This window comes from Arachis hypogaea, chromosome 15, assembly GCF_003086295.3.
Source record: "Arachis hypogaea cultivar Tifrunner chromosome 15, arahy.Tifrunner.gnm2.J5K5, whole genome shotgun sequence".
NCBI lineage: Eukaryota > Viridiplantae > Streptophyta > Magnoliopsida > Fabales > Fabaceae > Arachis > Arachis hypogaea.
In genome coordinates, this window is record NC_092050.1 from 113,611,588 (window position 1) to 113,635,212 (window position 23,625).

Consider the following 23,625-nt stretch of genomic DNA (forward strand, 5'->3'; position numbering starts at 1 on the left):
TCCTTCTCCTCCTACCTTTCCTCCTCGCACTGTTCCCATGGCGCGAACCAAGACCACTCCAAGGTACCCTGCTCCTGCCAAACCGACGCCACCACCTAAGGCAACGCCATCCAAACCAAGTTCCTCGAAACCTAGTTCATCCAAGGGTAAGCGTCCTGCTGTTGAAGAACCTGTTCCTGAGACTACAAAACCTAAGTCAAGGTCTGTTCCTGTGCGCTCACAAAGAGGTAACCCTCATCGCCCTCTCAAATCTGTTAGAGAACCAGACATCGATCCTTTTGCTCACAAATCACACTTCATGACATCTCACTCAGACTATAACCCCCATCGTTTCAAATCTGCCATGAACCATGATTTTTATGAGGGATTTATTCAGTATTGCACTTTATGTCCCTCTTTTCTTGCGGATTTACCTGATTTGAAAAAGAAAGGTTTTTCTTTTGTTGAAAATTTGGATTTTTAGATTGGAATCATCTTTTCAAAATAAAAAAAACTGTATATCCTCAGTCGGTCAAAGAATTTTATGCAAACATGACTTAAAATGAAGGAAGTGTGCATTCTTATGTTAAGGGCAGAGACATCATCTTGAATAATGAAACTATCAGTGATTTCTTGAAGTACACTGATGTTGGGCCATGTGCTTATACATCTGTGAAGTAGGATGAAGGTGTTGGTATCTCTTACCATGATGCTCTGGCTCACATTTGTGAACATGTTTCCTTAATTGATGGCATCACACCCACTCACAAAGCCCTAGGATATGAACGTGCTCAGTTTCACTGTATTGTCAACCACATCTTAATTCCTCAAAGTAGTTCATATCAAAGGGTTTCTTACACGGACACACTTGTTTTGTATGCCCTAATCACTAAAACTAAAATCTCTTTTGCCTATTTGATGGCTAGATACATGTTTGATTCTGTTAGAAGTGTGAAAGATAAAGCACTACCTTATGGCATATTTTTAACTTGCATATTTGAGCATTTTGGTGTTGACCTGTCAAATGAGGATTATGAAAACAGACATTCATACCTAAAAAGGGGGTGGTTCAGTGAAACAGCAAAAAGGACCAACTAGATCTGAGAGAGTGGTTCTAGATGATGATAATGAAGAGTTCATTCCAGATGACTCTCCTTCTCCTTCCACCGAGGGTACTTCCATCTCCACTGGGAAGAAATCAGCTTTGCTGAATGTGGTCAAGGATGTCGCTCAAGAGTTTGTCTCCCAATCAAATCACATGATTGCCATGAGCAAGGAACAAAGAAAGTTAGCTAGCAAGCATGAGAACTTCCTGAAGAAATCAAGGGACATGGTGGCTGTGCTCATGACCTTCATTGATAACCTTCAAAATGATGAAGACATTGCCACTGATGTTGAAGAGGAAGCTGCTTCGGAGGGGAATGGTTCTGATGCCTAGGATTTGTCTCATGAAAACTGCTGCTGCAGCTCTCTTTTTGTCTCATGAATTCTGTTTATCTTGTTACCATTGAACTGTTTTTATCTTGGATGACTGTAGTAACTCTATAGAATGCTGCACTTTTGTTAGTTTGGTTAAACCTTTGGACTGCTATCTAACCTTTTTCATGCAGGATTTTTTGTTGATGTTTTTGTTGATCATGCTCATTGTCCGCCCTTGATGACAAAAGGGGGAGTAATAGCAATAGGATGGATGATGGTTTACTAGTATTAATAGCAATAGGATGGATGATGGTTTACTAGTATTTCTTTTGGGATTTTTGTCTAATTGCTGCATTAATACTTGATTTCACATGCTAAATATTTTTTGCTGATGATATTAGCTTGATGTTGGGCTGATTATGTGCTGTTGCTCATTTGATACCCTTTAGCCAAGATAAATGTGTATAGCTCTTTATTGTGCTTTCTTTAAGTGTAATATAAAACAGGAACAAAAAGGAAAGCATAAATCCAGGGGGAGCTAATCTTGAAAAGGAAAGGGGGAGCAACATAAAAGCAAATGACAATCAAAGGGAGTTTCTAAACCTCACTCAAATTCGTTTCCTTTTGATTATTGCTTAAATCATGTTTGTCATCAAAGGGGAGATTGTTGAGTTAAGAAATGAACTAAATTAATTAGTGATGACAAACATTATTTTTGGTAAATAAATAATTAGTATGGATTAATTATAAATTACATATTACTAATTATTTATTATGTGTTGCAGGCCATAATTCAATCCAAGTAGCCCAATTGGAATAAAATAAAACAACAAAGCTGAGGGCTAGTAATTCAAGCGAAGCCCAAAAGAAACAAAGCCAAAGGAATCGGATGGGCCAAACGGGTTACATGAACCAAACCAATCCAAGCCCAAAGTGAATTTCAATTCCCTCCATCTTGCCTTACCAGAAGCAACGTTACTCTCCTTTCTGATCAAGTCAAATCAAAGCTTCAGAAAAGTAAGAAAGAGAAAGAGAGAAAAAAGCTTCTTCCCTAAGTCAGTAACCAAAGAAGCAAGAGAGAGAAAGTTTAAGCTTGAAACACAGAAGCTAAAACAGAAAATACAAACCAAATCAAGCTTAGGTTAAAGGTAATCCATCTCATCTTGCATGCATCAGATCTTCTTCTCTTCATCCCAACTCTCTGCTCTATTCGAAAATGGCATTCAAAGGAAAGTTGTTCTCTGCCCTATTCTGCTTTACATCTACGGTCACAAGTGATACTTGGGGACCAAGTAGTTTCTCAATGGCTAAGATCAAGTTGACCATGAGAATATTTCTATGGTTACTACTTTATGACTTTCGATCAAGATGAAGAAGTCAGAAGCCAAGTTTCTACTCTAAGGTTTAATGAGAAAAAGTGATTCTGTGGGTTGGTGAAGCTCAAGGCTCAAGGTGTTGACCTTGGAAGAAGAACCCAGCAACATGCAAAGAGATAAAAGAGGTTTGCTGTTCATTCAGAAACCAAGGAGAGAAAACCAGAGTGTGAGAACAGTGTTCTGTTAAGAAATTTCTCTACTTGGATAATGCTTTCTTTCAAAGAAGCATTCGGCCAATACTGAAGAACTGCATCTGAGGTTTGCGAATCTGGTTTTGCACATAGCAAAGAGGCTGCTGATGAAGTCAATCTCCTTCATGTTTTACTGATTGTAATGTACTTTTCTAAGTTTATCTTTCTGTAATTTCTTGTGAGAAAATGCATAGTGAGAAAGCTGAAGTAAAAGCCATGAGTGGAAAAAGGCTGAGTGATACACTTGAGAGAAAAGCCTAAAGTTATTTTCAGATTTCTTTAGGTATGTTTATGTCTTGTATCTTGTACCTGTAAGGTATCCCTTTCTTAGTTGGGTTAGCACTAAGAGTGAATAGTTAGGTATTAGCATAGCCAATGTCAAGTTAGGTTAGAACTTGAGTGTGAGAGGTTTGGGTCAATCCTGTGAAATTGGTGTATGTAATACTGTTAACTATAGTGAAATTCTTCCATAGTTGTGGAGGAGACTGGACGTAGGTTGCATAGCACAAGGCAACCGAACCAGGATACATGCTGGTGTTAGCTTTTCTCTTCTCTGCTGTGTTCTGTTTTCTGATATTCATGAGACAAAAATAAATTGTCTCATAAATTTCCGCTGCTGAGTACAAACAGAATCAGAATTGAAAGTTTGTTTTAAAAGGATAATAACAGCAACTTAAAAGGAAGGCATAGATTCAACCCCCCTTCTCTAAGCCTACCACAACCTTCAACGCGTAGTAAGGCGCGACGGCAAACCTAGCTCGATGGTGGCTGGACAGCGGAGGAGCGCCACGGCTCCTCTTCTTCCTCGCAGCGTCTCTGACTTGCGACGCACTCTCTCCTTTGCTGGAAACGGTTCTGCTCGATGGCGGCAGTAGCAGTGGCGTCTCCCTCTCTCCTTGCGTGGTTGATCGGCGTCATGACAGCGGTGGTGGTATGCAACGGTGGCGGCAAAGCCCCCTCCCTTCCTTCTTCTCCGATCTCTTCTACTCTCTCAGATCTCCCTCTCTATTTTTTTCCCTTTTCTTTCTTTTCTTTCTTTTTTTTTTTTTTTCTGAAGCTGTTGTGTTGTGTGTATATGGGGGAAATGGGTTAGCGGTGGGTGGCAATGAGGCGATAAGATTAGGTTTAGTGAATTGGAAATTTAGAATTTTTGATTTGGAAATTAAAGTTTGAGTAGAGTATTAATTTAAAATCAAATTTAATCTAACATAATTAACTTTAAAAAAGTGTTATTTATTTTTTTAAATCTACAATTTATTCTTAATTAAGTACTCTAATTTAAGATTAAAAATAAATAAATAAATTTTTTTTTAGTTTATAAAATTAATCAAAACTTTCAATTATTCCATTAAATTATATAAAATTTTAAATGAAAATACTCAATTATTTATATAATTTTATAAATCTTAATGGATTTTAAACTTAAAGTATCATAAAATTTAATTTAATTATTTTTAAAAAATAATTTTTTTCATAAATAACTCATTATTTAATTTTTAAAAGCTCGAATGTTTATATATTCTTTATTCCTTCCGTCTTTACTTTTTTAATTTGAGGCAGAATCAGTTTCCTTCAATTTTAAAGTGTTATGTACTTGTGCCTTCTATTATCTATGCTGCTTTGTCATCTTTTTCGTCCTCAAGCTCATGTTTTTTATTGGAAACATTATTCTTTTATTCGGTCATAGCATCATGAATAACATAGCTCAACTGAACAAAACTGCTAATTAACAATACAATGCTAGCTACCTAAGTACCTAACACATATATGAGACCAAGTAATAAGTCAATGATGTCTTAAATCCCAAAGGGACATTAGTCTATTCTAATCACACTTGTAGATAAAATGTGTGGATTACTACTATATATATATATATAACATCATAATCAATTATGTATGATGGATACTTTCAATATAATTGGTCATTTTTTTCCTCTGATTTTTCACTACAAGTTCATAATCTGAAACATTTTCACAGGGACAATAGTTTAGCGTTATTAAGAAGAGTCATCTGCTTAAACCAGACACACATATATTGATTTTCTTAGAAAATGAATATTGAGAGAGAAGAAGGAAAAAAGATTGATCACTGCAAGAAGTAGGATGGAACACAAGATCTTATCTGTGTTATTCTCTCTTTTTAGTATTTTTCTTTTAAAAGCAAACAAGTTAGTTGGGGGTTTAAACCATAATGTATGTTAGAAGTTGGAAAAAACAAATGCTATTATCTGTTATCCAATCATAATTTTATACCATACTTGTTTACATAAAATTGAACCTCAACTTATATTCAACTCAAATGATTTTAATTTCATATCGTTTTTCTTAGGAATCACAATCGAATGCATTATCATTGGTTGTGGAAGAATTGAAAATTTGGATCACATTTAACGGACATTTAAATAGCAAGAAATTAAAAAAACAAGCAAGAAATTAAACTAGGAATAATTAAAACAATTAACTAATAAAAAAAATAAATTCAAATGGTAAAAGAATTTTAATTATATTGAGAGTTAAGGATCACTATCTTTATCATTAATCACAATATAATAATTACAAAGAACAAACTCAATTTGTTAACCTTTATAAATTGAGAAAAGTCAATTAGGCTTAATTAATCCTTATCATTAATCATAATATGATAATTACAAAGAACAAACCCAATTCGTCAATCTCTATAAATTGAAAAAAGTCAATTAGGTTTAATTAATTCTAATTCACAGCCCTAACTAACTAACTAATTGAATTAGTAAAAGATTAATATTAACAAAAATAAGATTAATTAATATCTCTAAAAAATTATCAATTAATTTGAATAATAATAACTCAAGATCACCTAAATTTTCAACCGAAGCCAAGAATACAAAAATCTATTCCATAATTAGTCCAAACATTTTATCAAATATTTTATGTGCATAAACATAAAACTTTATAAATTACAAGAAATAGCAAAAATTATGACAATCATCTATAAGAATTGGCAACTCAAATAAACATGAATAAAGCATAAAACATCCAATTCATTAATATAAATTATAAATTCACATAATTTATATTTTGATAATATTTTTAAAAAAATTATTTGTATGTCAAAATAATATACTAAAATTAGTTATTAATATATTTATGTATAAATATATATATTTATATTTTAATATATATTTTATATTAGTGACTAATTTTAGTAGCTAATATTACTATATATTTAGTATAGTTGTTTTTCTAAACTCTCTATACATATTTATTTATGTGTGTTTACGTGTTTTATATATATAAAAAATTACACACGTCAGTCTTGATTATTTTACCCAAAAGTCATAGCAGTTGATGTTGTCAACATAAAAATATGCGTACCAACATTTAAATATTCCAATGTCAAATACCATTGAATAATAAAACACATACACGTTTCAGAAAAATAAAAATGAATAAACACATACTAATTAATATATAAAGGAACTAAGGGTTGAAGAGTTAAACACAAAAGCTATCCCAAAAAGAGATGTATGTTACAAGGCATCTTTCACACTATAAGAAAGACCATAATGCTCTTTCGGGGTCACTCCCTGATCCTCCTGAGGGTCCAAATTCAGGTTACCTTGTTCTTCAAGATGAAGCAGCACAATCATATTGTTGTTTTGGTTTGTGGAAGAACAATTGCATAAGCCACCTACCTTTTCCTCAGGACAAGAACTTGACAGTTACTTATATTGAAAGCTATGGAGAAGATGTCACAATTGATCTTGACAAGGTTATTTTCATTCCAGTTCTTAATCAATCATTGTCTTCCAATCGCTACTATGTTATTCGGAGGAAAGGAAAGCATCAAGGGTATGCTAGTTTTGTTTTCATCAGAAGTTTACTTAATTAGTTGAAATTAATTAATTACTCCTTCAGACTAACCATATAAGTTATTCTTTTTTATCTAAAAGCTTTAACAATAATATAAATCGTTTGATTGGTTGAAAAATGTTTTATTTTTTTCACTATCATACCCTATTCATTAATTATTGTACATATATCGTATGTGCTTAAAATTTAATATGAAGGGAGACAATCTAGCTAGGGTTAATTTTGTCTTAACCCTTCAAAAATCTTTTTAACTATAAATTTAGTATGTATGTTTTTGTGATGTGATGACTTATAGTTGTAGATGGAAGTAGCTTGTAGCAAGAGCTTCAACAGTAAGAATAGACTTTATCTTGATATATATATATATAGGTGCAGACTATGGTGACTTATTTTTTTTCATGCCTAAGGTGACTAAGTGGGCTAAACCAAAAGAATGCTGACTTGTGGCTTAGTGAACAGAGACTGAAAGGTTTGTTTGACTTTGCTGACTCCAGTCACTTAGGTAATCATTCAAGATAAAAAAGTTGGATGGTTAATTAGGACATCATCTTTGAAAGTTAATCAGATTAAAAAAAAGGCCAATTAGAAATTTTAAAAGGCTACCCAAATAACCTAAATGACCAAAAAGCTCTCGAACACAAGCGTGTGACGAGGGTGGTTGATGACATCGGAGCTTTCTCCGATCTACGACTGTGTATCTTGTTATTTGGGTGCAATTTATACAGCAGCATATGCAGGTACTCATTCCCGTTAATTTTCTGATATATTAATTAAGTATTTCACAATTTTTTAATTCTATCCAAATATAACATTTTTTTAACATATCAAAAAATGCTACTAAAATAGTTTGATTTTCACATATCTCTTTACAAATTAATTTAAAATTTATTGTTTGTAAAATACGATAAAAACAGTAACATGAGGATTTTTTTTTCTTATAAATCAATATCTTCTAAAATAAAGTTGATAATAAAATAAAAAAATAAAAAATTAATTACCTTAAATTAAGATAATAAAATATACATTTTATAAAAATTGTGAAAATTAATAATAATTAATTTTTTATTTTATTATTTTACTAATTTTTATTTTAAAATATTCAAATTTTCTTATATATAAAAAGTTTCATTATTTCCAAAAAAAAAATTACAATGAAAGATGAATTAGTGTTTTTGTAATTGAATCTAATTTTACTTATAATTAATATAAGAAAATTTTATACTAACACAGATTTTTTAGGTTTTTCAATTCAAATCTTAAAGAACTATTTTCGTTTTTTTAAATTTCATGATTAAAGGAATTTATCAATCTAATCCTAAAATGAATAAAAAATTCCCTTTCTTTATTTTTTCCCTCTACATTGTCCTCTCCACTTTAATTTTTCGTTCATTTCTAAAAGTCAGATTTATTCTTTGCTCAACCTATAACCATTTTTCTAGAACAAATGTTTTTGTCCATTCACACTTTAGCCCGCCCATGTCACCGTCATTTTTTTGAAGTCAAAATTACTCCACTGTCCCTATAGTAAACCTCACAAACTTACGCGCTCAACACTAAGATAGCGTTTGGTGGAAAGACAGAAACAGAAAGACTGAGACTGAGAGACAGAGATTGAAATAAATCTCAGTATTCTATTTGGTGCAAAGTGGAAGACAAAAATTGAAACAAGAATGAAACTCTAATTTAATTTGTACAAAGGGTAAAATTGGAATTAATTAATTAAAATGAGGATATTTTAGGTATAAAATGTTATTAAAGTTTCAGTCTCCATCTCTAAAAATTTTAGTCTCCTGTGTCCCTACTTTTTGGAGGTACTGAAATACTGAAATTTTAGGGACAGAGACAGAAATTTTAGTACCAATCTCTAAACCAACAAACATGATACTGAGTCTCAGTCTCTCAGTCTCTGTCTTAATATTTCAAAACAAACGTTACGTAAGAGATTCTTTTGACATATAGTTGATGCACTTATGGACAAGACTCACTTGCCACCTAAAATCATGCCACCAGAGAATCCACCATATATATATATATATATAGTTTTGAAACATATTGGAAGAGAAAAATTGTGAAGTGAAAGAGAAGTAACATGTGTTTACATTTCTTTTTAGAAAGAGAAGTACGTGGGTAGACCGAATTCTTCCCATGTGAGTATTTCAAGAGTTGTGTTGGCTCAAAATGCATCATCCTAATAGTCCTCCAGTTGAAAGTTGCAATTTATTCACTATTTTGACAAATAAAGCATATAACAAGCGTAGAATCCTAACATTAGACTCTTCTTACCTTTCAAGATGATAGGTTTTAAAAAAAAAAACACGGAAACATGACATTATTTTTCACCAAAAATTTATGTTAAAAACAGAGTATTAAATTTGATTAAAAAAATCATATTGGCACAAATGAAGAGAAGTAAAGCCCCTCTTATTTGTAAAATAAAATTCTTATTCTATGCATTTCTCAATGTACAATAAATATTCTTTAAAATTTTGTATTTTCAGTGTTGCACAGTAACACAACAAACATTTCTTTTTTTTATTTTCAATTTTTCAACGTATGCACAATAATTGAGTTACTATGAATAAATATATTTTTCACCCACGTTTTATTTTAAATTTTTTAACCATTATTTTGTACTGTACATTTTGTTAGGTAAAATCTCAACATCAAATAAAAATCTGAATTCAAAAAATGAAAAACTTATTTATTTATCCACTACAACAAAAATACCCATTCAACCACATTTAAAAAGTATAGCTAAAAAAAAAAAAACTTTAGCAAAGGCTATATTTTTTTGGCTATGAAGACTCTTTAGTGGGGATGCCTATTTGGCCGTTATTTATTCGGCCCTTGCCTATTCTCAAAAGTTACGTTTTTTTGTATCAAAAACTACACTTTTGACGTTTGAGAATAGAGTGCGCTTTTCAAGTGATGTTGTTCCAGATTAATGGTTAAGCTTTTTAGCTTCCATGCTTACCAAAATAGGCTATATTTATCTTTGCTACTACATCACCTTTAAAGTGTAGCCACATTATATACCACAGCTACTCTACATAAATGTAGCCTTATGTCCCTCAATTTTTTTTAAATTTTCTACATATATATATAATATTCTAATAATTTTTTCTACAACTTAATATTTAGTAATATGATTACATATATAATTTTATATTTTAAATTAAATTAATTAAATATTATAAAATAAAAATAAATACATAATAATACTAAATAACTTTTTTAAAAATAAAAATGATACATATTTCAACAAAATATATTTATAATGAACCAAAAATATTAAAAAAAATATCATTTTAAATATTCATACATCTCACATTAAATTAAGCATACTCATATTAGAATATGTATAAGACTACTTAAAATTTACTATTAATAAACTATGAAAAATTAAAATATTATATCCTATATAAATATCTTCTAATTAAAGTTATTAATAATCCATGAATCTCTTCCTTTTGGTACTACTGTTTAACCTTAATGTCTCTAAGTTTACTCTTCAAAAAAATTACTACGATAGCATGCCAACTCTTTATGAAAAACCACTGCAGAAGAAGTTAAACAATGAGGTGAAGACACATTTAAATGTGTGACATATATTCATGACCTATACATAATAACATATCTAACATTTTTGAGACACCAAACCTTAGATTATAGTATACAACAACACAAGCAATATTAAATTGCAATCCAATGCTGATTTGGATAACAAAATAAATAAATAAATAAATAGAAATGAAGGGTTCACACAAGATAAAAAAATAAATTAGTATTATTGAAGATTTATTCATCAATGTGTTTTTATATGACAAAAGAACAAAAGATTTTCAAGCGTAACAAAAGAAGGAGCTCACGCGATTGTTCACTGACAGCGGTAGAATACTAAGGGTGAGAAGGAGGGGCTATTGACGGCGGGTGAATCAATTGGCGCCATTGGGGTTGGAGAGTGAGGTTTGAGTGTGTGGTTGTTGGTAGTGTTAAGGGACGGCGCCATTATGGTTGAAGATTGAGCTCTGGTAGTCGTTGTTGGCGATGTGGCCTTCTTCCTCCGTCACCACCAGATTCCACTAGGGGGAGAGGGGTTTAAGTTAACTGAAGGACGAATAAAACCACACCAACCATGGTTTTTTCTTTTTTCTTTTTAAAATAAAAGAAAGAAAAAGATAGAGAAATAGAAAGTGGCTATGCTTCTATTGTGTCCTCTCTCCTTTGTGTTTCCTCGTGCTTTCATAACAAAAATTTTAAATTTGTGGAGAATATACATTTATGAAAAAGAAGTACATATGATCATTATGGTAAATCAAGAGATAATGTAACGTTGGAATGTCTATTATGCCAAGCTAGATTAGTGACACATCTTAAAAATTGACGTTTGGTTAGAAATGTCAAATGGAGTAAATCTTTCATGGTTATAAAATTTATATAAATTAGTCATGGTTTAGGGAGAATTTATTTCATGACTAACCTCATCGAACCGTAATCGGTCGATCGAAACCCTCCAATGCAGGACTCTGGCCTGATGCTGATCTCTACTCTACTGCTGCAATCCAACCAAACTGACAGTAACGGAGATATATACGATTCGTTAAGTAACAAACCATATGAATTGACAACAATATTTAATGCAAATACAAAAATAATATTTGGTTACCTCGCAGCTAGCAAATACTGGTAGATTCTTCTATCTGGTGGATACCACTGAAGAAATCTCTGATAAATCCAACTCATCAAAAACGGAGTGCAACCGGCGATGTTCGTAATGTCCTACTGTGCCGCCAAACAGAGTGACTGGTACGTCCAGGCCAGCACACCCGAGCCCTAGGATAACGCCCTACACTCCGCGAAGTCCCAGAGAAGCGGTAGCCAACATATGTGCACCAAGTTTTTGGACTTGTCTGTCAATAGATACCCTCCAATCAGTAACATAATATAGCACCTGGCATACTGTCGGAGGGTCTCTGGATTGTCGGTGGGGGCATCTGGTGGACACGATCACGCAACCACACCAGCTTCAGCGTGAACGACTCCTTCTTCTGCACAGCCTGCTGTGCCGTCACCAGAGGCCTGGCACCAAGTAGCTGCTCCACCATGGCCCATGTCTCTGTCTGGTACCACCTACCGAAGTCACGAAGGTACCCCCAACAGGATTCCGTGTGCGCGTAGGCCTAGGTGGTACGCCACGTCCTGTAGGGTGATAGTGACCTCACCCCATGGGAGATGAAACGTGTGCGTCTCCGGACGCCATCGCTCCACGAGTGCCGAAATCAGGGAATTGTCAAAAGTGAAGTTCCTGAGAGGCACCGTGTCACCGAATCCGGCCTCAGCCAGATACGGGACGATGGCGTCCGGTGGAGGACGGGTATGGCTGACTCGCCGGGGCAGTAGAAGGCAAGGCCTCTACGGAATAAAAAAAAATTTAACTTATAAAGTGATAATCATAAATTTTTGTCGTCTACTTAAGATCATAGAGCTACTTCTACTTAAAAACATACTTCCATGTTTCTAGTCTACAAATGTCTCTAAATTACATACGCCAACAAGCAAATCCTAATTAAGTCATAACAATTTTACGCAAGTAAATACAGTTCTAAGTTCATCCTACAGACCAATCCATAAAGCATTTTACTTAGCGCTTGTCACTACGGGACTACCTTAACAATGTCCACATACTTAGATTAACCAAACAGAACGCAATTAAACTCGAAGTCGGCCATTCCGACGTAGTGCGACGTCTCGTTCAGTTTATTGATGTCTCCGTCGTTCTCTGCCTGGCGTGCCATCACCGTATCAGTCTCAAATATGGTAGAAAAAAGTTAAAAGAGGGAAAAAAGAGGTTGACTAAGTCAAAATAGGGTCCAAACACACGCTGTAAACGACTTATACTTATTATAAGCATGGTCCGGCCTTATTTCGTTTACACTGTAAACGAGATACATGCAATATCATCTCGTTTACAGTGTAAACGAGATAAGATTAAGGTATTTAATTTGGTAAATATTTTTTAAATTATTTATTTCGGTAATTATTATATTTATTTAATTTATTTAAATAAAGAATCCTAGCATTGTCAGTGCCTCTCTCTTTCTCTGTTAGAATTAGTTTTCATCCTACTATATCACTGTATTATACTATAAACACTCTATTATCATTTGTTATCGATTATGTACAAAATTTTCACGCATAGCGCCAGTCTAAATCTAATTTGTGTAGAAAGCATGTGTTATTTGATTTATTTTAAAAGTATATTTTATATTTTATTATATAGTGACTAATTTTAATAGTTGATTCTTATGTGCGGTTAGCCATGGTTGTTATTTACTTGTTATATATTCTTAATACTTTGGTGACTATTGGTGACTAAGAAATAGTATGTTACGTTTGAATTGGAATGCAGGGAAGCATGCACAAGTTCTAAGCAAGAGGACATGAAAAATTGTTTATTTTGCAAGTGTGTCAAAGATGTTAAACCAAGACCTTTGGATCCCTTCAACGAATATCAGCAATTTGAGATCATTAAAACCCGTTGTGGGTTTTATGCAAAGCCAGTTGCTGAAGATGCCTTTCCTCCTTTGTTTTTAAGGAGAAAAAGTTGGAGGCTTTGTGCCAAGACTCCACACAATTACACTTTGGATGAAGCTCTTGGCATAAACCATTCCTTGCGTGGCCAATTATTACCAACAATAAATTTCCCATTATCTAATGATCGTTCTGATTCAGTGGTAATTGGGAAGTGGTATTGCCCATTTATGTTTGTGAAGGAAGGAATGAAACTCAAGGACCAGATGAAAGGATCCGTTTTTTATGAAATGACACTTGAGCAAAGATGGGAGAAAATTTTCTCAAAGAAAAATAGTAGTATTGGTAGTGAGGGAAATGAAGTGTTTGTCGATGTTGTTGTTGAAACAGAATTGGCAATGGTGGATGGAAAGCAAGCTTTTTGGGATGAAGGGAATGTTGATGATGGTGTGCTTTGGTTTAAGAGTTTAGATAATGTAGGAGGAGGAGTTAGTGTTGGATTGAGTTTGGTGATTGGTGAGAGAATGAAATGGGAGCAAGAAAGAGGTGGTTGGTTGGGTTTCAATAATAATAATAATAATAATAAGCAAGTGAGGGTAACTAGAGAAGAGAAATTTAAAGGGGCTCCGAGGTGGGAAGATTTTGGGTGCTTTGTACTTGTGGAAAGCTTTGTTTTGAAGAGAATGGATGGAAGTGTGGTGGTAACTTATGATTTTAGGCACACTCATCAAATTATGTGCAAATGGGAGTGACTTCTTTGTCATTTCCTTCGTCTACGATTAGTAATTATTAAAATAAAATGTTTAGGGTCAAAGTTTGAAAGTTAGAGATAGTTTTAATTTGTTTTTTCTTTGTTTTTTGTTTGCTTTTGTTAATTACCGTCGGAATAAATGCCTAATATTAAGTGTAATAAATATACAATTATAAATGTTATATATACAAAATTATAAGTATAAAGTTAAGTAAAATAATTTTAAATTATTATTTCTTTAACATTACTCTTAGAGAATATATACTATTGAAATATGTTCAGCAGTGCGAGTTTTACTCTTTGGAGGGCTTCGTACTAGTTTGGGATATTGGTTTTAAAAAAGTGATATATGAGACTCATTCTAGGAATATATTTTTCGCTATTCAGCGGATTTTAAAGAATGAAGCAGAAGATGATTTGATTGATAAAATGTAAAAGATCATTAGTAGAATTTAGGGGGTTTAATTGAACTTGGTCTAAAAAAGACGAATGTGATAGTTTCATGACTAAGGTAGGCGCGTTCAAGAATGCATATTCAAAATGATTACAGCCCCAAGCGTTGCAATATTCTCTTCAACTTGATGCAGTAGCTAAGGGTCCTTATTTGTTTGTTTCTTTTCTTTTTCTCTGTTAAGTCACACAAAAGTACTATTAAAATATAATAACATTTGGTGCTCCTCTTGTTGAAGAGTATTAACTATTGAACCGTTCATTATTATTATTATTTGTCGTTTGCAGTGTCAATTACCCAATTAGATTTCCTGCTTCGTCACTACTTATGGCCAATATGTTTGTTTAAAAATGTTTGGTGGGTCCTATGAATGTATTGTATCTCTTGGTGCTGAAGAAGGGCAAGTAAAGCTTACTTCTCGGGTGAACTCCGAAGCTGGTGCTTCATTCCTTTGACTCTGGCTTTGATATGCATTGGTTTCAGTATTCTTGTCATCAGTGGCTGCAAGATTGAGTGCTGAAGCACCACCATACCTCTTCATGTGACATGGTGGTATACCATGCTTTCGGTAGCAAATGCCAATTGTACATGTGTCCATTCTTGTCACAATTAGTTCAGATTATTTGGCCTTTTTCTTAAAAAACATTCACATACATATTAAAATAATACATTGAATACAGACATTCATTGCATAAGACAAAGAAAGAAAGAAGAGACTCTCTCTCTCTTTCTCTCTCTATGCGTGCGTGTGTGTATCTTTTAGCGTTTGTCTTAAGTTGGAGTTTAATCGGAGGAGTTGAAGAGTATTCTTTGTTGGAAAATTCTCTGGTATGAATTGAAAAAACATCCATATACATATAGATGTTGAGGTGTGTGTAGCAAACACTACCGCGTAGCATCTTTTTTCTTAGTCATATGAAAAATTACAAACTTAAAAGCCTATGATTTGCAGGTTGATGTAGATGAGTTGTCATAACTGGTTGTACGTTTAATTTAAAAAAACAATTATATTAATGTAAAGGAATGGACATTTTATTTTGTATAATATGAAATTATAGAGTTTGTTCTAAACTTTTTTTTATCATCATGTTTTAATATTATGAAAGCAATAACATGCGGGACATTGTTTTGAACTTTAACCAAAAAATAAAAAAGAGAAAGAGACGATGCATGAAGGAAAAAAAATAAAAGAAGAAAAAGGAGATGATGCTCCTAGAGGAGTTACGCACTTAAATATTTAGTCCGTTTGATTAAGTGATATTTTAATAATTTTTTTTATGTATAAATTAGGGATAATTATTCTATTGTTTTCAAAAAAAGAGAATAATATAAAATATATGTAGCTATTGAAATTTTGATATTTTTTTAATATTTTAACGTGTTATAGAAATATTTAACTCCAAAATTTATTACATTAATAAAAATATAGTTTATGTTATTATTAATATTAAATATATGTATTATGATTAATGTTAAATATATGAAACATATGCATTATTATAATATAGTTTATTTATTACGTTAATCATAAAATATATTAAATTTTTAGGGTAAATATTTTTTAAAAAAAAGTAAAATATTTTAAACTCTGTAACAATAATAATAAAAATATATTTACTGTTAAAGTAGTAAGTTTTATGTAATAATAAATTGAGAATAATAATAATATTTATATATTTTATATTATTATTATTAACGTACATAATGATAATAATGATGAGTGAAAAACATTAATTTTGGTCTTGTGAAAGACACGTCATTCACCTTTTTTTTAGAGAAAATTTTATTTTTTTCTCTTAAGAGATGTTAAAATCATAGTTGTCAGAACCGAACCGGTGATCGAACTGGTCAGACTACTGGGTCATTAGGTCACTGGTTCAACTGATGGATCATTGGTTGAACCGGTTAACCCGGTCCCACATATGTAAAACGTATAAAATAGCTAAAAACTTAAAAATTAACAGTTAAAAAACATATCTCCAATAACATTTTAATAAACATTAAGTCTCAAATCCTAAAAATAAGTAGTAATACGAAAATAAACATAAAATTTGTTAGTACTATTAGTCTATTACATAAACAACTCAATTTAACACAATGAAAATAACAATTCATGGATTATATCCAAGGAGTAACTTCAAATTCTGGATATCTTTCTTCATCTGACAAATCTGGAGCTACATTCTGATTGGTTTTTCATTCTGATTTGCATTATACTAAGTAGTTTCATGCCGATTGATCCTTGTTCCTGAGAAGTTGGTGTTTCTAATGGTGTATTTGATGAAGCCATCCTAAATTCCTAATCAACTAGGACTAAATGACTAATCTCCAAGAATAATGCACAACAACAATCCACTAACTACTAAGAATAATATACAACAGCAACCAACATATATAACACTATAACAGAGAATCAACAATCAACAATCTAACAAGTAACAACAAAGGATAATCAACAAACTGAACAGAAATAAAAAAAATCAACATACAGAAATTAAACAAGAGAGATCAAATAGAAAAAAATGTGGAAGTATTCATGTTCTCATCTGTCAACATACAGAAATCAAACATATGTGAACAATCAATATTCAACAATCTAAATTCTAACAGAAATCAAACAGAAACCAACATACATAATCAATCTACAATAATCAATTAATTCTAACTATCAGTACCAAATTATTGAAAATTTAATATCCTGAATAACTTCAAAAAATTAAAAAAATTACAAATACATACCTGGACCCTGGAGGGATGGAGGGACGAGCAGAGAAGAGGGAGTCCGGAGGTGACGACTGACGACTGACGAGCAGGAGGTGTAAGACCCAAGACTTTTGAAAAGTCCTAATTTGAACAAATCTCAAACCATATATTTATTTACAGTTTTATTTTCAAGAAATTATTTTATTGAAAATAATTTGTAAAATTGATGCACAAATAGTATTTTTATACATTATCATTGTTGGGTTAAAATTCATTTCTAATTACTGTATTATCCCTACTTTTATTTGGAATTACTAAAATGCCCATAACCCTAATTTTTGAAAATGAAACCCTAACCCTGAAACCCTAACCCAATAACCCGATTCCCTTTTAGCCACATCCAAACCCTCTCTTGCTCTCAGCAAGCACGCACACACACCTAGCTCCTTCAATTTGAAAGAAAGAAGGAAAGGAAAATAAAAAGAAGGGGAAAAGAGGAGAGGGGCTGCAATCGAAAGAAGGGAAGGGAGGAGAAAATGTCGCCGCCGTTCAGCCTGTCCCTGCCGCCATCGTGCTGCCACCGAACCGCCGAAGTGCCATCACAATTCTCTCGTCGCCGCCGCGGTTGACAGAAGAGAGAGTGAGATCTGAGAGAGCTGTGAAGGAAGGATGTCGTCGGAGGAGAAGCCTGGCACCACTGCCGCCACTGTTCGTCACGCCGTCACCATTAGCCGCGCCGTCACCAGTCGCGAGAGAGAGAGATCGGGCAAAGAGAGAGAGGTGTCGTGAGGGAGAAGAGGCACCGCTGCTGCTGCTGCCTTGCCGTCGCCGCTACCTGGGTCCTGTGGTCCAAGCCACCATTGATGGAGCTCCGTTTCTGCTTCTCTGGTTCGCCGCCACGGCTGGAGGTCCGCCCGACCTGATCAGAGGGAAAGGAGAGGTTCAGGCCGTCGCTGCTACTTGCGTGGTGAGCTGCTGCACCAGCCACCGCCGCAGGAATCGCTGCTGGAGAAGGGAGCTGCGCTTCTGTGTTTCTGGCCGCCAGAAAAACCTCGCCGCCGTCGCCGGAAAATCCTGCCGGTAAGGGTTTAAGTTGATCTTCGTTTTCTTTGGGTTTCCGGAAGCTTTATTGTGGTTGTATGATTGGTTTCAGTTTTCATTGCTGGAGTCCGGGTCGCCGCTGCTACTTGAGGTGGCTGCCGGGTTGCCGCCAAACAGGTTCAGAGACCGTCGCTGTATCGGTTCAGCCGTTCCTTCTTCGTTTGGTAAGCATCTTCGATTTGAAAATCCCTCTGGTTACTGTTCTGTTATCATACGCTGAGGTTTGTGACGTTAATTGCTATAAGATTGAGTTTTGGTTGTTATGTGTTGCGATTAGAGTTGCTATGGCTACTGCGAAAGTGACTTGGAGCCGAGGTTTTGGTTGTTGATTTCGGGTTGAGGCGAAAAGGACTCTGTGACGCGTTTGGGTTATGGTTATGCGTTTTGAGGTAGGGGCTTTTGCACAAACTAGTTTTATTTAAATTAGAAATTGTTATAAATAGATATGCTGTACAAAATGTATTTTAGGTGGTTATGTGAGTCTTATGAATTGTCTGGTTTTATCTTGAATGAATATGGTTGCCTGTTTGATTGTAACAATGTATGATTTTGATAAATTGGAGATTTCTGGATTGGTTGATTTGAATGATTTTTGATAATTTGAAAGTTGAGTTTTGTTTTATTGGAAACTAATTTGGTCTTGAACCTGTTAGAAAAAGTTGATGATTTGTTTTGTTGGGACCCAAAAAGGGTGGCAAAGTCCAAGTTTTAGAGGAGATGCTGCCGAAATTTCTAGAAAATCTGAGATTTTGATTGGAATTGTTATTTTGGAAAAGAATAAATTATGCTTTGACTTAAATGTTTGAGAAATAAATTATGTTTGAACTTGCCTTATTAGGAAAATCTCTATATTTTTGATGTAATTATTAAGAAAGAAATTATGCCTTAAAAATCAATTTAAATATGAAATTTTTTTATGTTTTGGAATTTGATTTACATAAACAGATTTTGGAGGGGTTTTAATGGATTTAAAATAAACCTGGTTTTCAATTAATCTATTTCACTTTACGACATTTAGGAAGAGCTTGAAGTATTTTCTGGAACTTTGATTTATTAAAATCGAAACACTTCCCGAGCCCTTGGAAACAGATTTAAGAATGAAACTGAAATTGGTTTTGGCTTAAGTTTGATTGGTCTTGAAATTGGTTCGGCATAATTGGAAAAACGATTTGGTTTTGGGTTTAAAACCTATCCTATTTATTCAACTCAAGAAGTTAAAGTTTCGGAGGTTTTCAAGGAATTTAAGAAATGAGTTAGATTATTCTCCCCTGAAGTCTTGGGACTCTGCTGAGGAACCTTACGACCAAATCTTGATTTAGAAATGAATGATTGAGTCTTCCAAAGAGATTTTGAACTTGGCATGGTTTTGAGATTTTTGGAAGTGTTGGAAAGATGTGAAAAGTGGCTCCGTTTTGAAAAGTGATTCTTGGCTAGCTGTGATTTGACTACGTTTGTTATTTAAAAGTAAATGGGCCAAGAATGATTTTGAAATAAGGTATTGAGCCTGATTGATTGTGGATATCATAATGATTGATGAGTTATTGTTTGGTAGGCTTAAGGGCCGGGTTCGTCCCGCTTATGCTGAGAGATTTGATAATTTGATGAGATTGTTGATAAGTCGCTTGCGCCTGGCAAGGACGGTGGTTAATCCCGCTTGTCGAGGTTGCGGCGCCCGCGTAAGGACGGTGGTTAATCCCGCTTACGTGTAGATGTGAGGTCGGAGGCAAAGTATCCCGCTCACATCCTTTCGGATCACAAGAGTGTGCAGGCGCTGACATCCTGGACCGTGTGGCGGGCACGTTATCCCAGAGAGTTCCCATTTATACGTGGCCGAAGGGCAACATTCCCATAGAAATGTGTCGGGTTGGCAATTGAACCGACAATGTGATATCACAGCCAGTAGGACATGCATTCATCATTTGCATCTATGTGATATTGTTTGGGTGTGCATATTTTATTTGGTTTGCTTATGTGAATACTTATGTTAACTGTTATTCTTGTTGTAATTGCTCTTGATTGTGTTTGAACTACATTATTTGTGATTGTGTTTGATTGGTTGACTTGTGATGAATTGGTTGATGTTTGAGTTGTTTGGGCCGGGGGCCATGTTGGATTGGATGGGCTTGAGGTCGTGATTGGTATATTGAGTCCTAGTTCTGTATAAAGTATCTGATCGATTCAGCATAGACTTAATGAACCTATGCTTGGAACGGGATGATCATTTATACCGCGTAGGTAACTGCTTTCATGGTTGCAGTCTAGGAAAAACTTTTCAGACATTTTCTTTAAGAAAGGAAAAAGGTTTTGTTTTAGAATATTTGAGAAACTTAGCAAGTCTTCAAAAAGGAATTTTCTAGATTTCGAATGTGAACCTATGGTTTTTGGAAAGACTCATAAGACGAGCAATGATCACTGAACTCTAAGAATGATTTTATCTTTACGTTTCTTGTTATAGCAATTTCTGTAATTCTATAGTGAGAACAAGCGAGGACGACGTTCTCACTCCCCTACAGGTTATTCCTTTTCAGGATATGGAAGATGAAGCTTCAGGAGAGTTATGTTTATTTTCTGTTTACTCGGTTTTTTTGTATTACCGTAGCTATTGTTTTTCCCTCGCCTTTATCTTTATTAAGTCTGTAAGAGGGATAGGAAATTATGATATGTATATTTGTAAACTAGTGTTATGTATATATATATATATATATATATATATATATATATATATATATATATATATATATATATATATATATATATATATATATATATAGCTTAAGGTTGTATCTGATTTGTATGTACATGTATGTTTATGTTTTCACAAAAAAGAGTTATCGAAAGGTTATGCGGTTTTAAGTTTTAAGCAGGCTCATATTTTAGTGTTAAATATTATAAGAGTCGTGGTAAAACTCGAGCTATCAGAGTGGCTCAGCCAGAAGCATGACATTTTGATAGTTAGGGTGTTACATTTGTGGTATCAGAGCAGTCTTTCCTGTAGAGCCTGAGGAATGGACTGATTATGCTTCAATTGCATATTCTGAGCGTTTGTCATGTATTAGGTCTTGTTGAATGACGAGAATTAGAGTTTTATGCACATGACGGTCTATTGATTAATGCCATTAGTCTTGCGTTGCGTGATTCCTGATATTAAGTTTGGCCGGCTTAATACTAGTGAATTATGTATATGAAAGCACTGATGGGTTATCATAGATGATATACGAGTTTTGAGTAAAGTAAATCACGGGTTTTGGGAACGTTAGAGACGATATCTCGAGGTTACTCAGTTATGTGCTTTGGATTCTGTTGGATGTCATGTGACTTATTGTTTCTCAACCTATCTTGATTGTTCTTGTTGTCATTTCTTTTGAGAAGCAGTTTGGTGTTTTCAATCTTATTCTTCTGTTCATATGCATTCCTTTTTTTTATCCTAAATTGCATATGCCGGTTGAATTTCTTGGTGTATCTGTCCTTCTCTGTTTGAACTCTTTTCTTGACCCATGTGAATTTTTTCGACATGACATTGAACTTGTCTTGATGCAGTGTGCCTTTTTATGTCCTTACTCCTAGCCTTTTTAAAGAAATGGTGATTTAGTTTTTCTCTTCGTTGACTATATTTATAACTAATTTTTAAGCTTTTATAAAATCACTTTTGATTTGATATACACCTATCTATATAAAACTTTGAAGACTCCTTATGCAATTTAAAAACTATTTATTTCTAATACCTCGCCTGTTCTTTTATTGGTTTACGGAACTACACTTACTTTAAGTACAATTTGACCTTTTAAAATAATTTTATTACGGTTCCTATACGTAACTCCATTTGATTATGTATTTAGGTATTATTAAATTCTTAAAAGAAATACTTTTCGCTTTTATTCTAGTTAGTTTTCGTTTGACACATTGACTTTAATTTAGCATGATACATTATTTACACATTTGTTATTCTTTTGAAAATATTGGATTCATACCTTTCCTCTCAAGTATGGGCTAATTCTTTAAGCTTTTGTTTCTATGGTTGTGATACTTGATTTTGTTTTTAACTAATTTTTTTTCTTTTATGAACACCACCAGTAGCCTCAGTTTTCCTTCTCTTGTGAATTCCATACTCCTCTAAGTCAGCTTAAATTTGTTTCTATCTGGTGCGTTGTTTGTCCTCTTAACTGTCCTTCTTTAGTCAAAGGTTCTTTCTTGAAAATTCGCTGTCGATTGAGTTGTCCTTCCTTACGAGTTTTGTATTCTTTTAGACCAATGGAAAGCTTGTTTGGTGTTCCATGCTTCGTGGATCTTATTTGAACTCCCTTGATTTAAGATCTTTTCTTGTTTTTGTTTGGTCTGATTTCTTTTAAGTATATCTTAAATATTCCTGAATATTCTTATGTGATGGCAATTTCAAGTGTATTCTTAGAGTTTTGATGTGAACTTTTGAAGCAAGTTTTGGATTCTCTTAAGAAACTTAAATCAATTATTCTCGCTTAAAAATTGCATCCATAGCTATCCTTTAAATTGGAAAAGTTATTTTGGAGTTGACATGCATTATTTTAAATAAAGTTTTGAAACCGACTGATAAGTAAATTTTTACCTCAGGGTTTCCTTTTCTAAATAGAGTTTAACTTGTTCCATATTTACTATAAAATTTTATACACACTTGTTTGAATTTAGACTTTGAGAGTTCTTGAACAAACGTTTGATTTTCTTACAACCCTGCTACAATATCAGTGTATACTTTTAGCTGATTGAGTACCTAAATGTCTTTCAGGATTTTCGAAAGATTGTTTTGGCCTTAACCCAATTGACTTTCAATTTTCAACTCTCACCTATTCTATCTTTTACTTGGAAACTATTTGGACAAAACGCAATTTAGTTTTCTTTTAACCATATTGCAGTTTTGATATATGTTTATGTTACCCTTTTGTGAACTGCGAGTTACATACTTTTCTTTTAGCACAGGAGGTGATCTTCTTTCAGTTTTTCATTCTTTATATTAAAATGTATTATGTGAACTTGATCAAAAATTTTAAATCTTGAGAGTGTCATCACTAGCTTTAGTTGACCTTCTTCTATGATTTTATACTTGTTAACTCAGCTTGATTTAGTTCCAAATTACTGTCTTGCTTATCCTTTTGTGTTCCTATCAGTTGTCTCTGATTCAGGAGTCATCTTTGAGGTTGTTAAACTGAATTTCTTTCCAATACTCTTCATCGATTGTACATCCTTGTTTACTTGTAGATTCAGCAGTTCTTTCAGAACTCTTGTGGAGATTATCCTTGTTGT

At 33.5% G+C, this 23,625-nt stretch overlaps 1 protein-coding gene across 1 annotated transcript; it reads left to right on the top strand.

Moving 5' to 3' along the window:
- Positions 1–6,436: 6,436 nt before the first annotated feature.
- LOC112750489 (uncharacterized) lies at positions 6,437–14,330 on the top strand. Its single transcript, XM_025799232.3, has 2 exons — positions 6,437–6,796; positions 13,227–14,330. The coding sequence occupies exons 1-2, from the start codon at positions 6,468–6,470 to the stop codon at positions 14,098–14,100; spliced, it is 1,203 nt and encodes a 400-aa protein (XP_025655017.1). The 5' UTR covers positions 6,437–6,467; the 3' UTR covers positions 14,101–14,330.
- The last annotated feature ends 9,295 nt before the right edge of the window (positions 14,331–23,625 follow it).

Excerpts from the sequence above, each read along its gene's own strand:
- LOC112750489 (XM_025799232.3), top strand. The coding sequence starts at position 6,468 with ATGTATGTTACAAGGCATCTTTCACACTATAAGAAAGACCATAATGCT. Across the intron at positions 6,797-13,226 it reads AGGAAAGGAAAGCATCAAGG|GGAAGCATGCACAAGTTCTA; the intron begins GTATGCTAGTTT and ends ATTGGAATGCAG.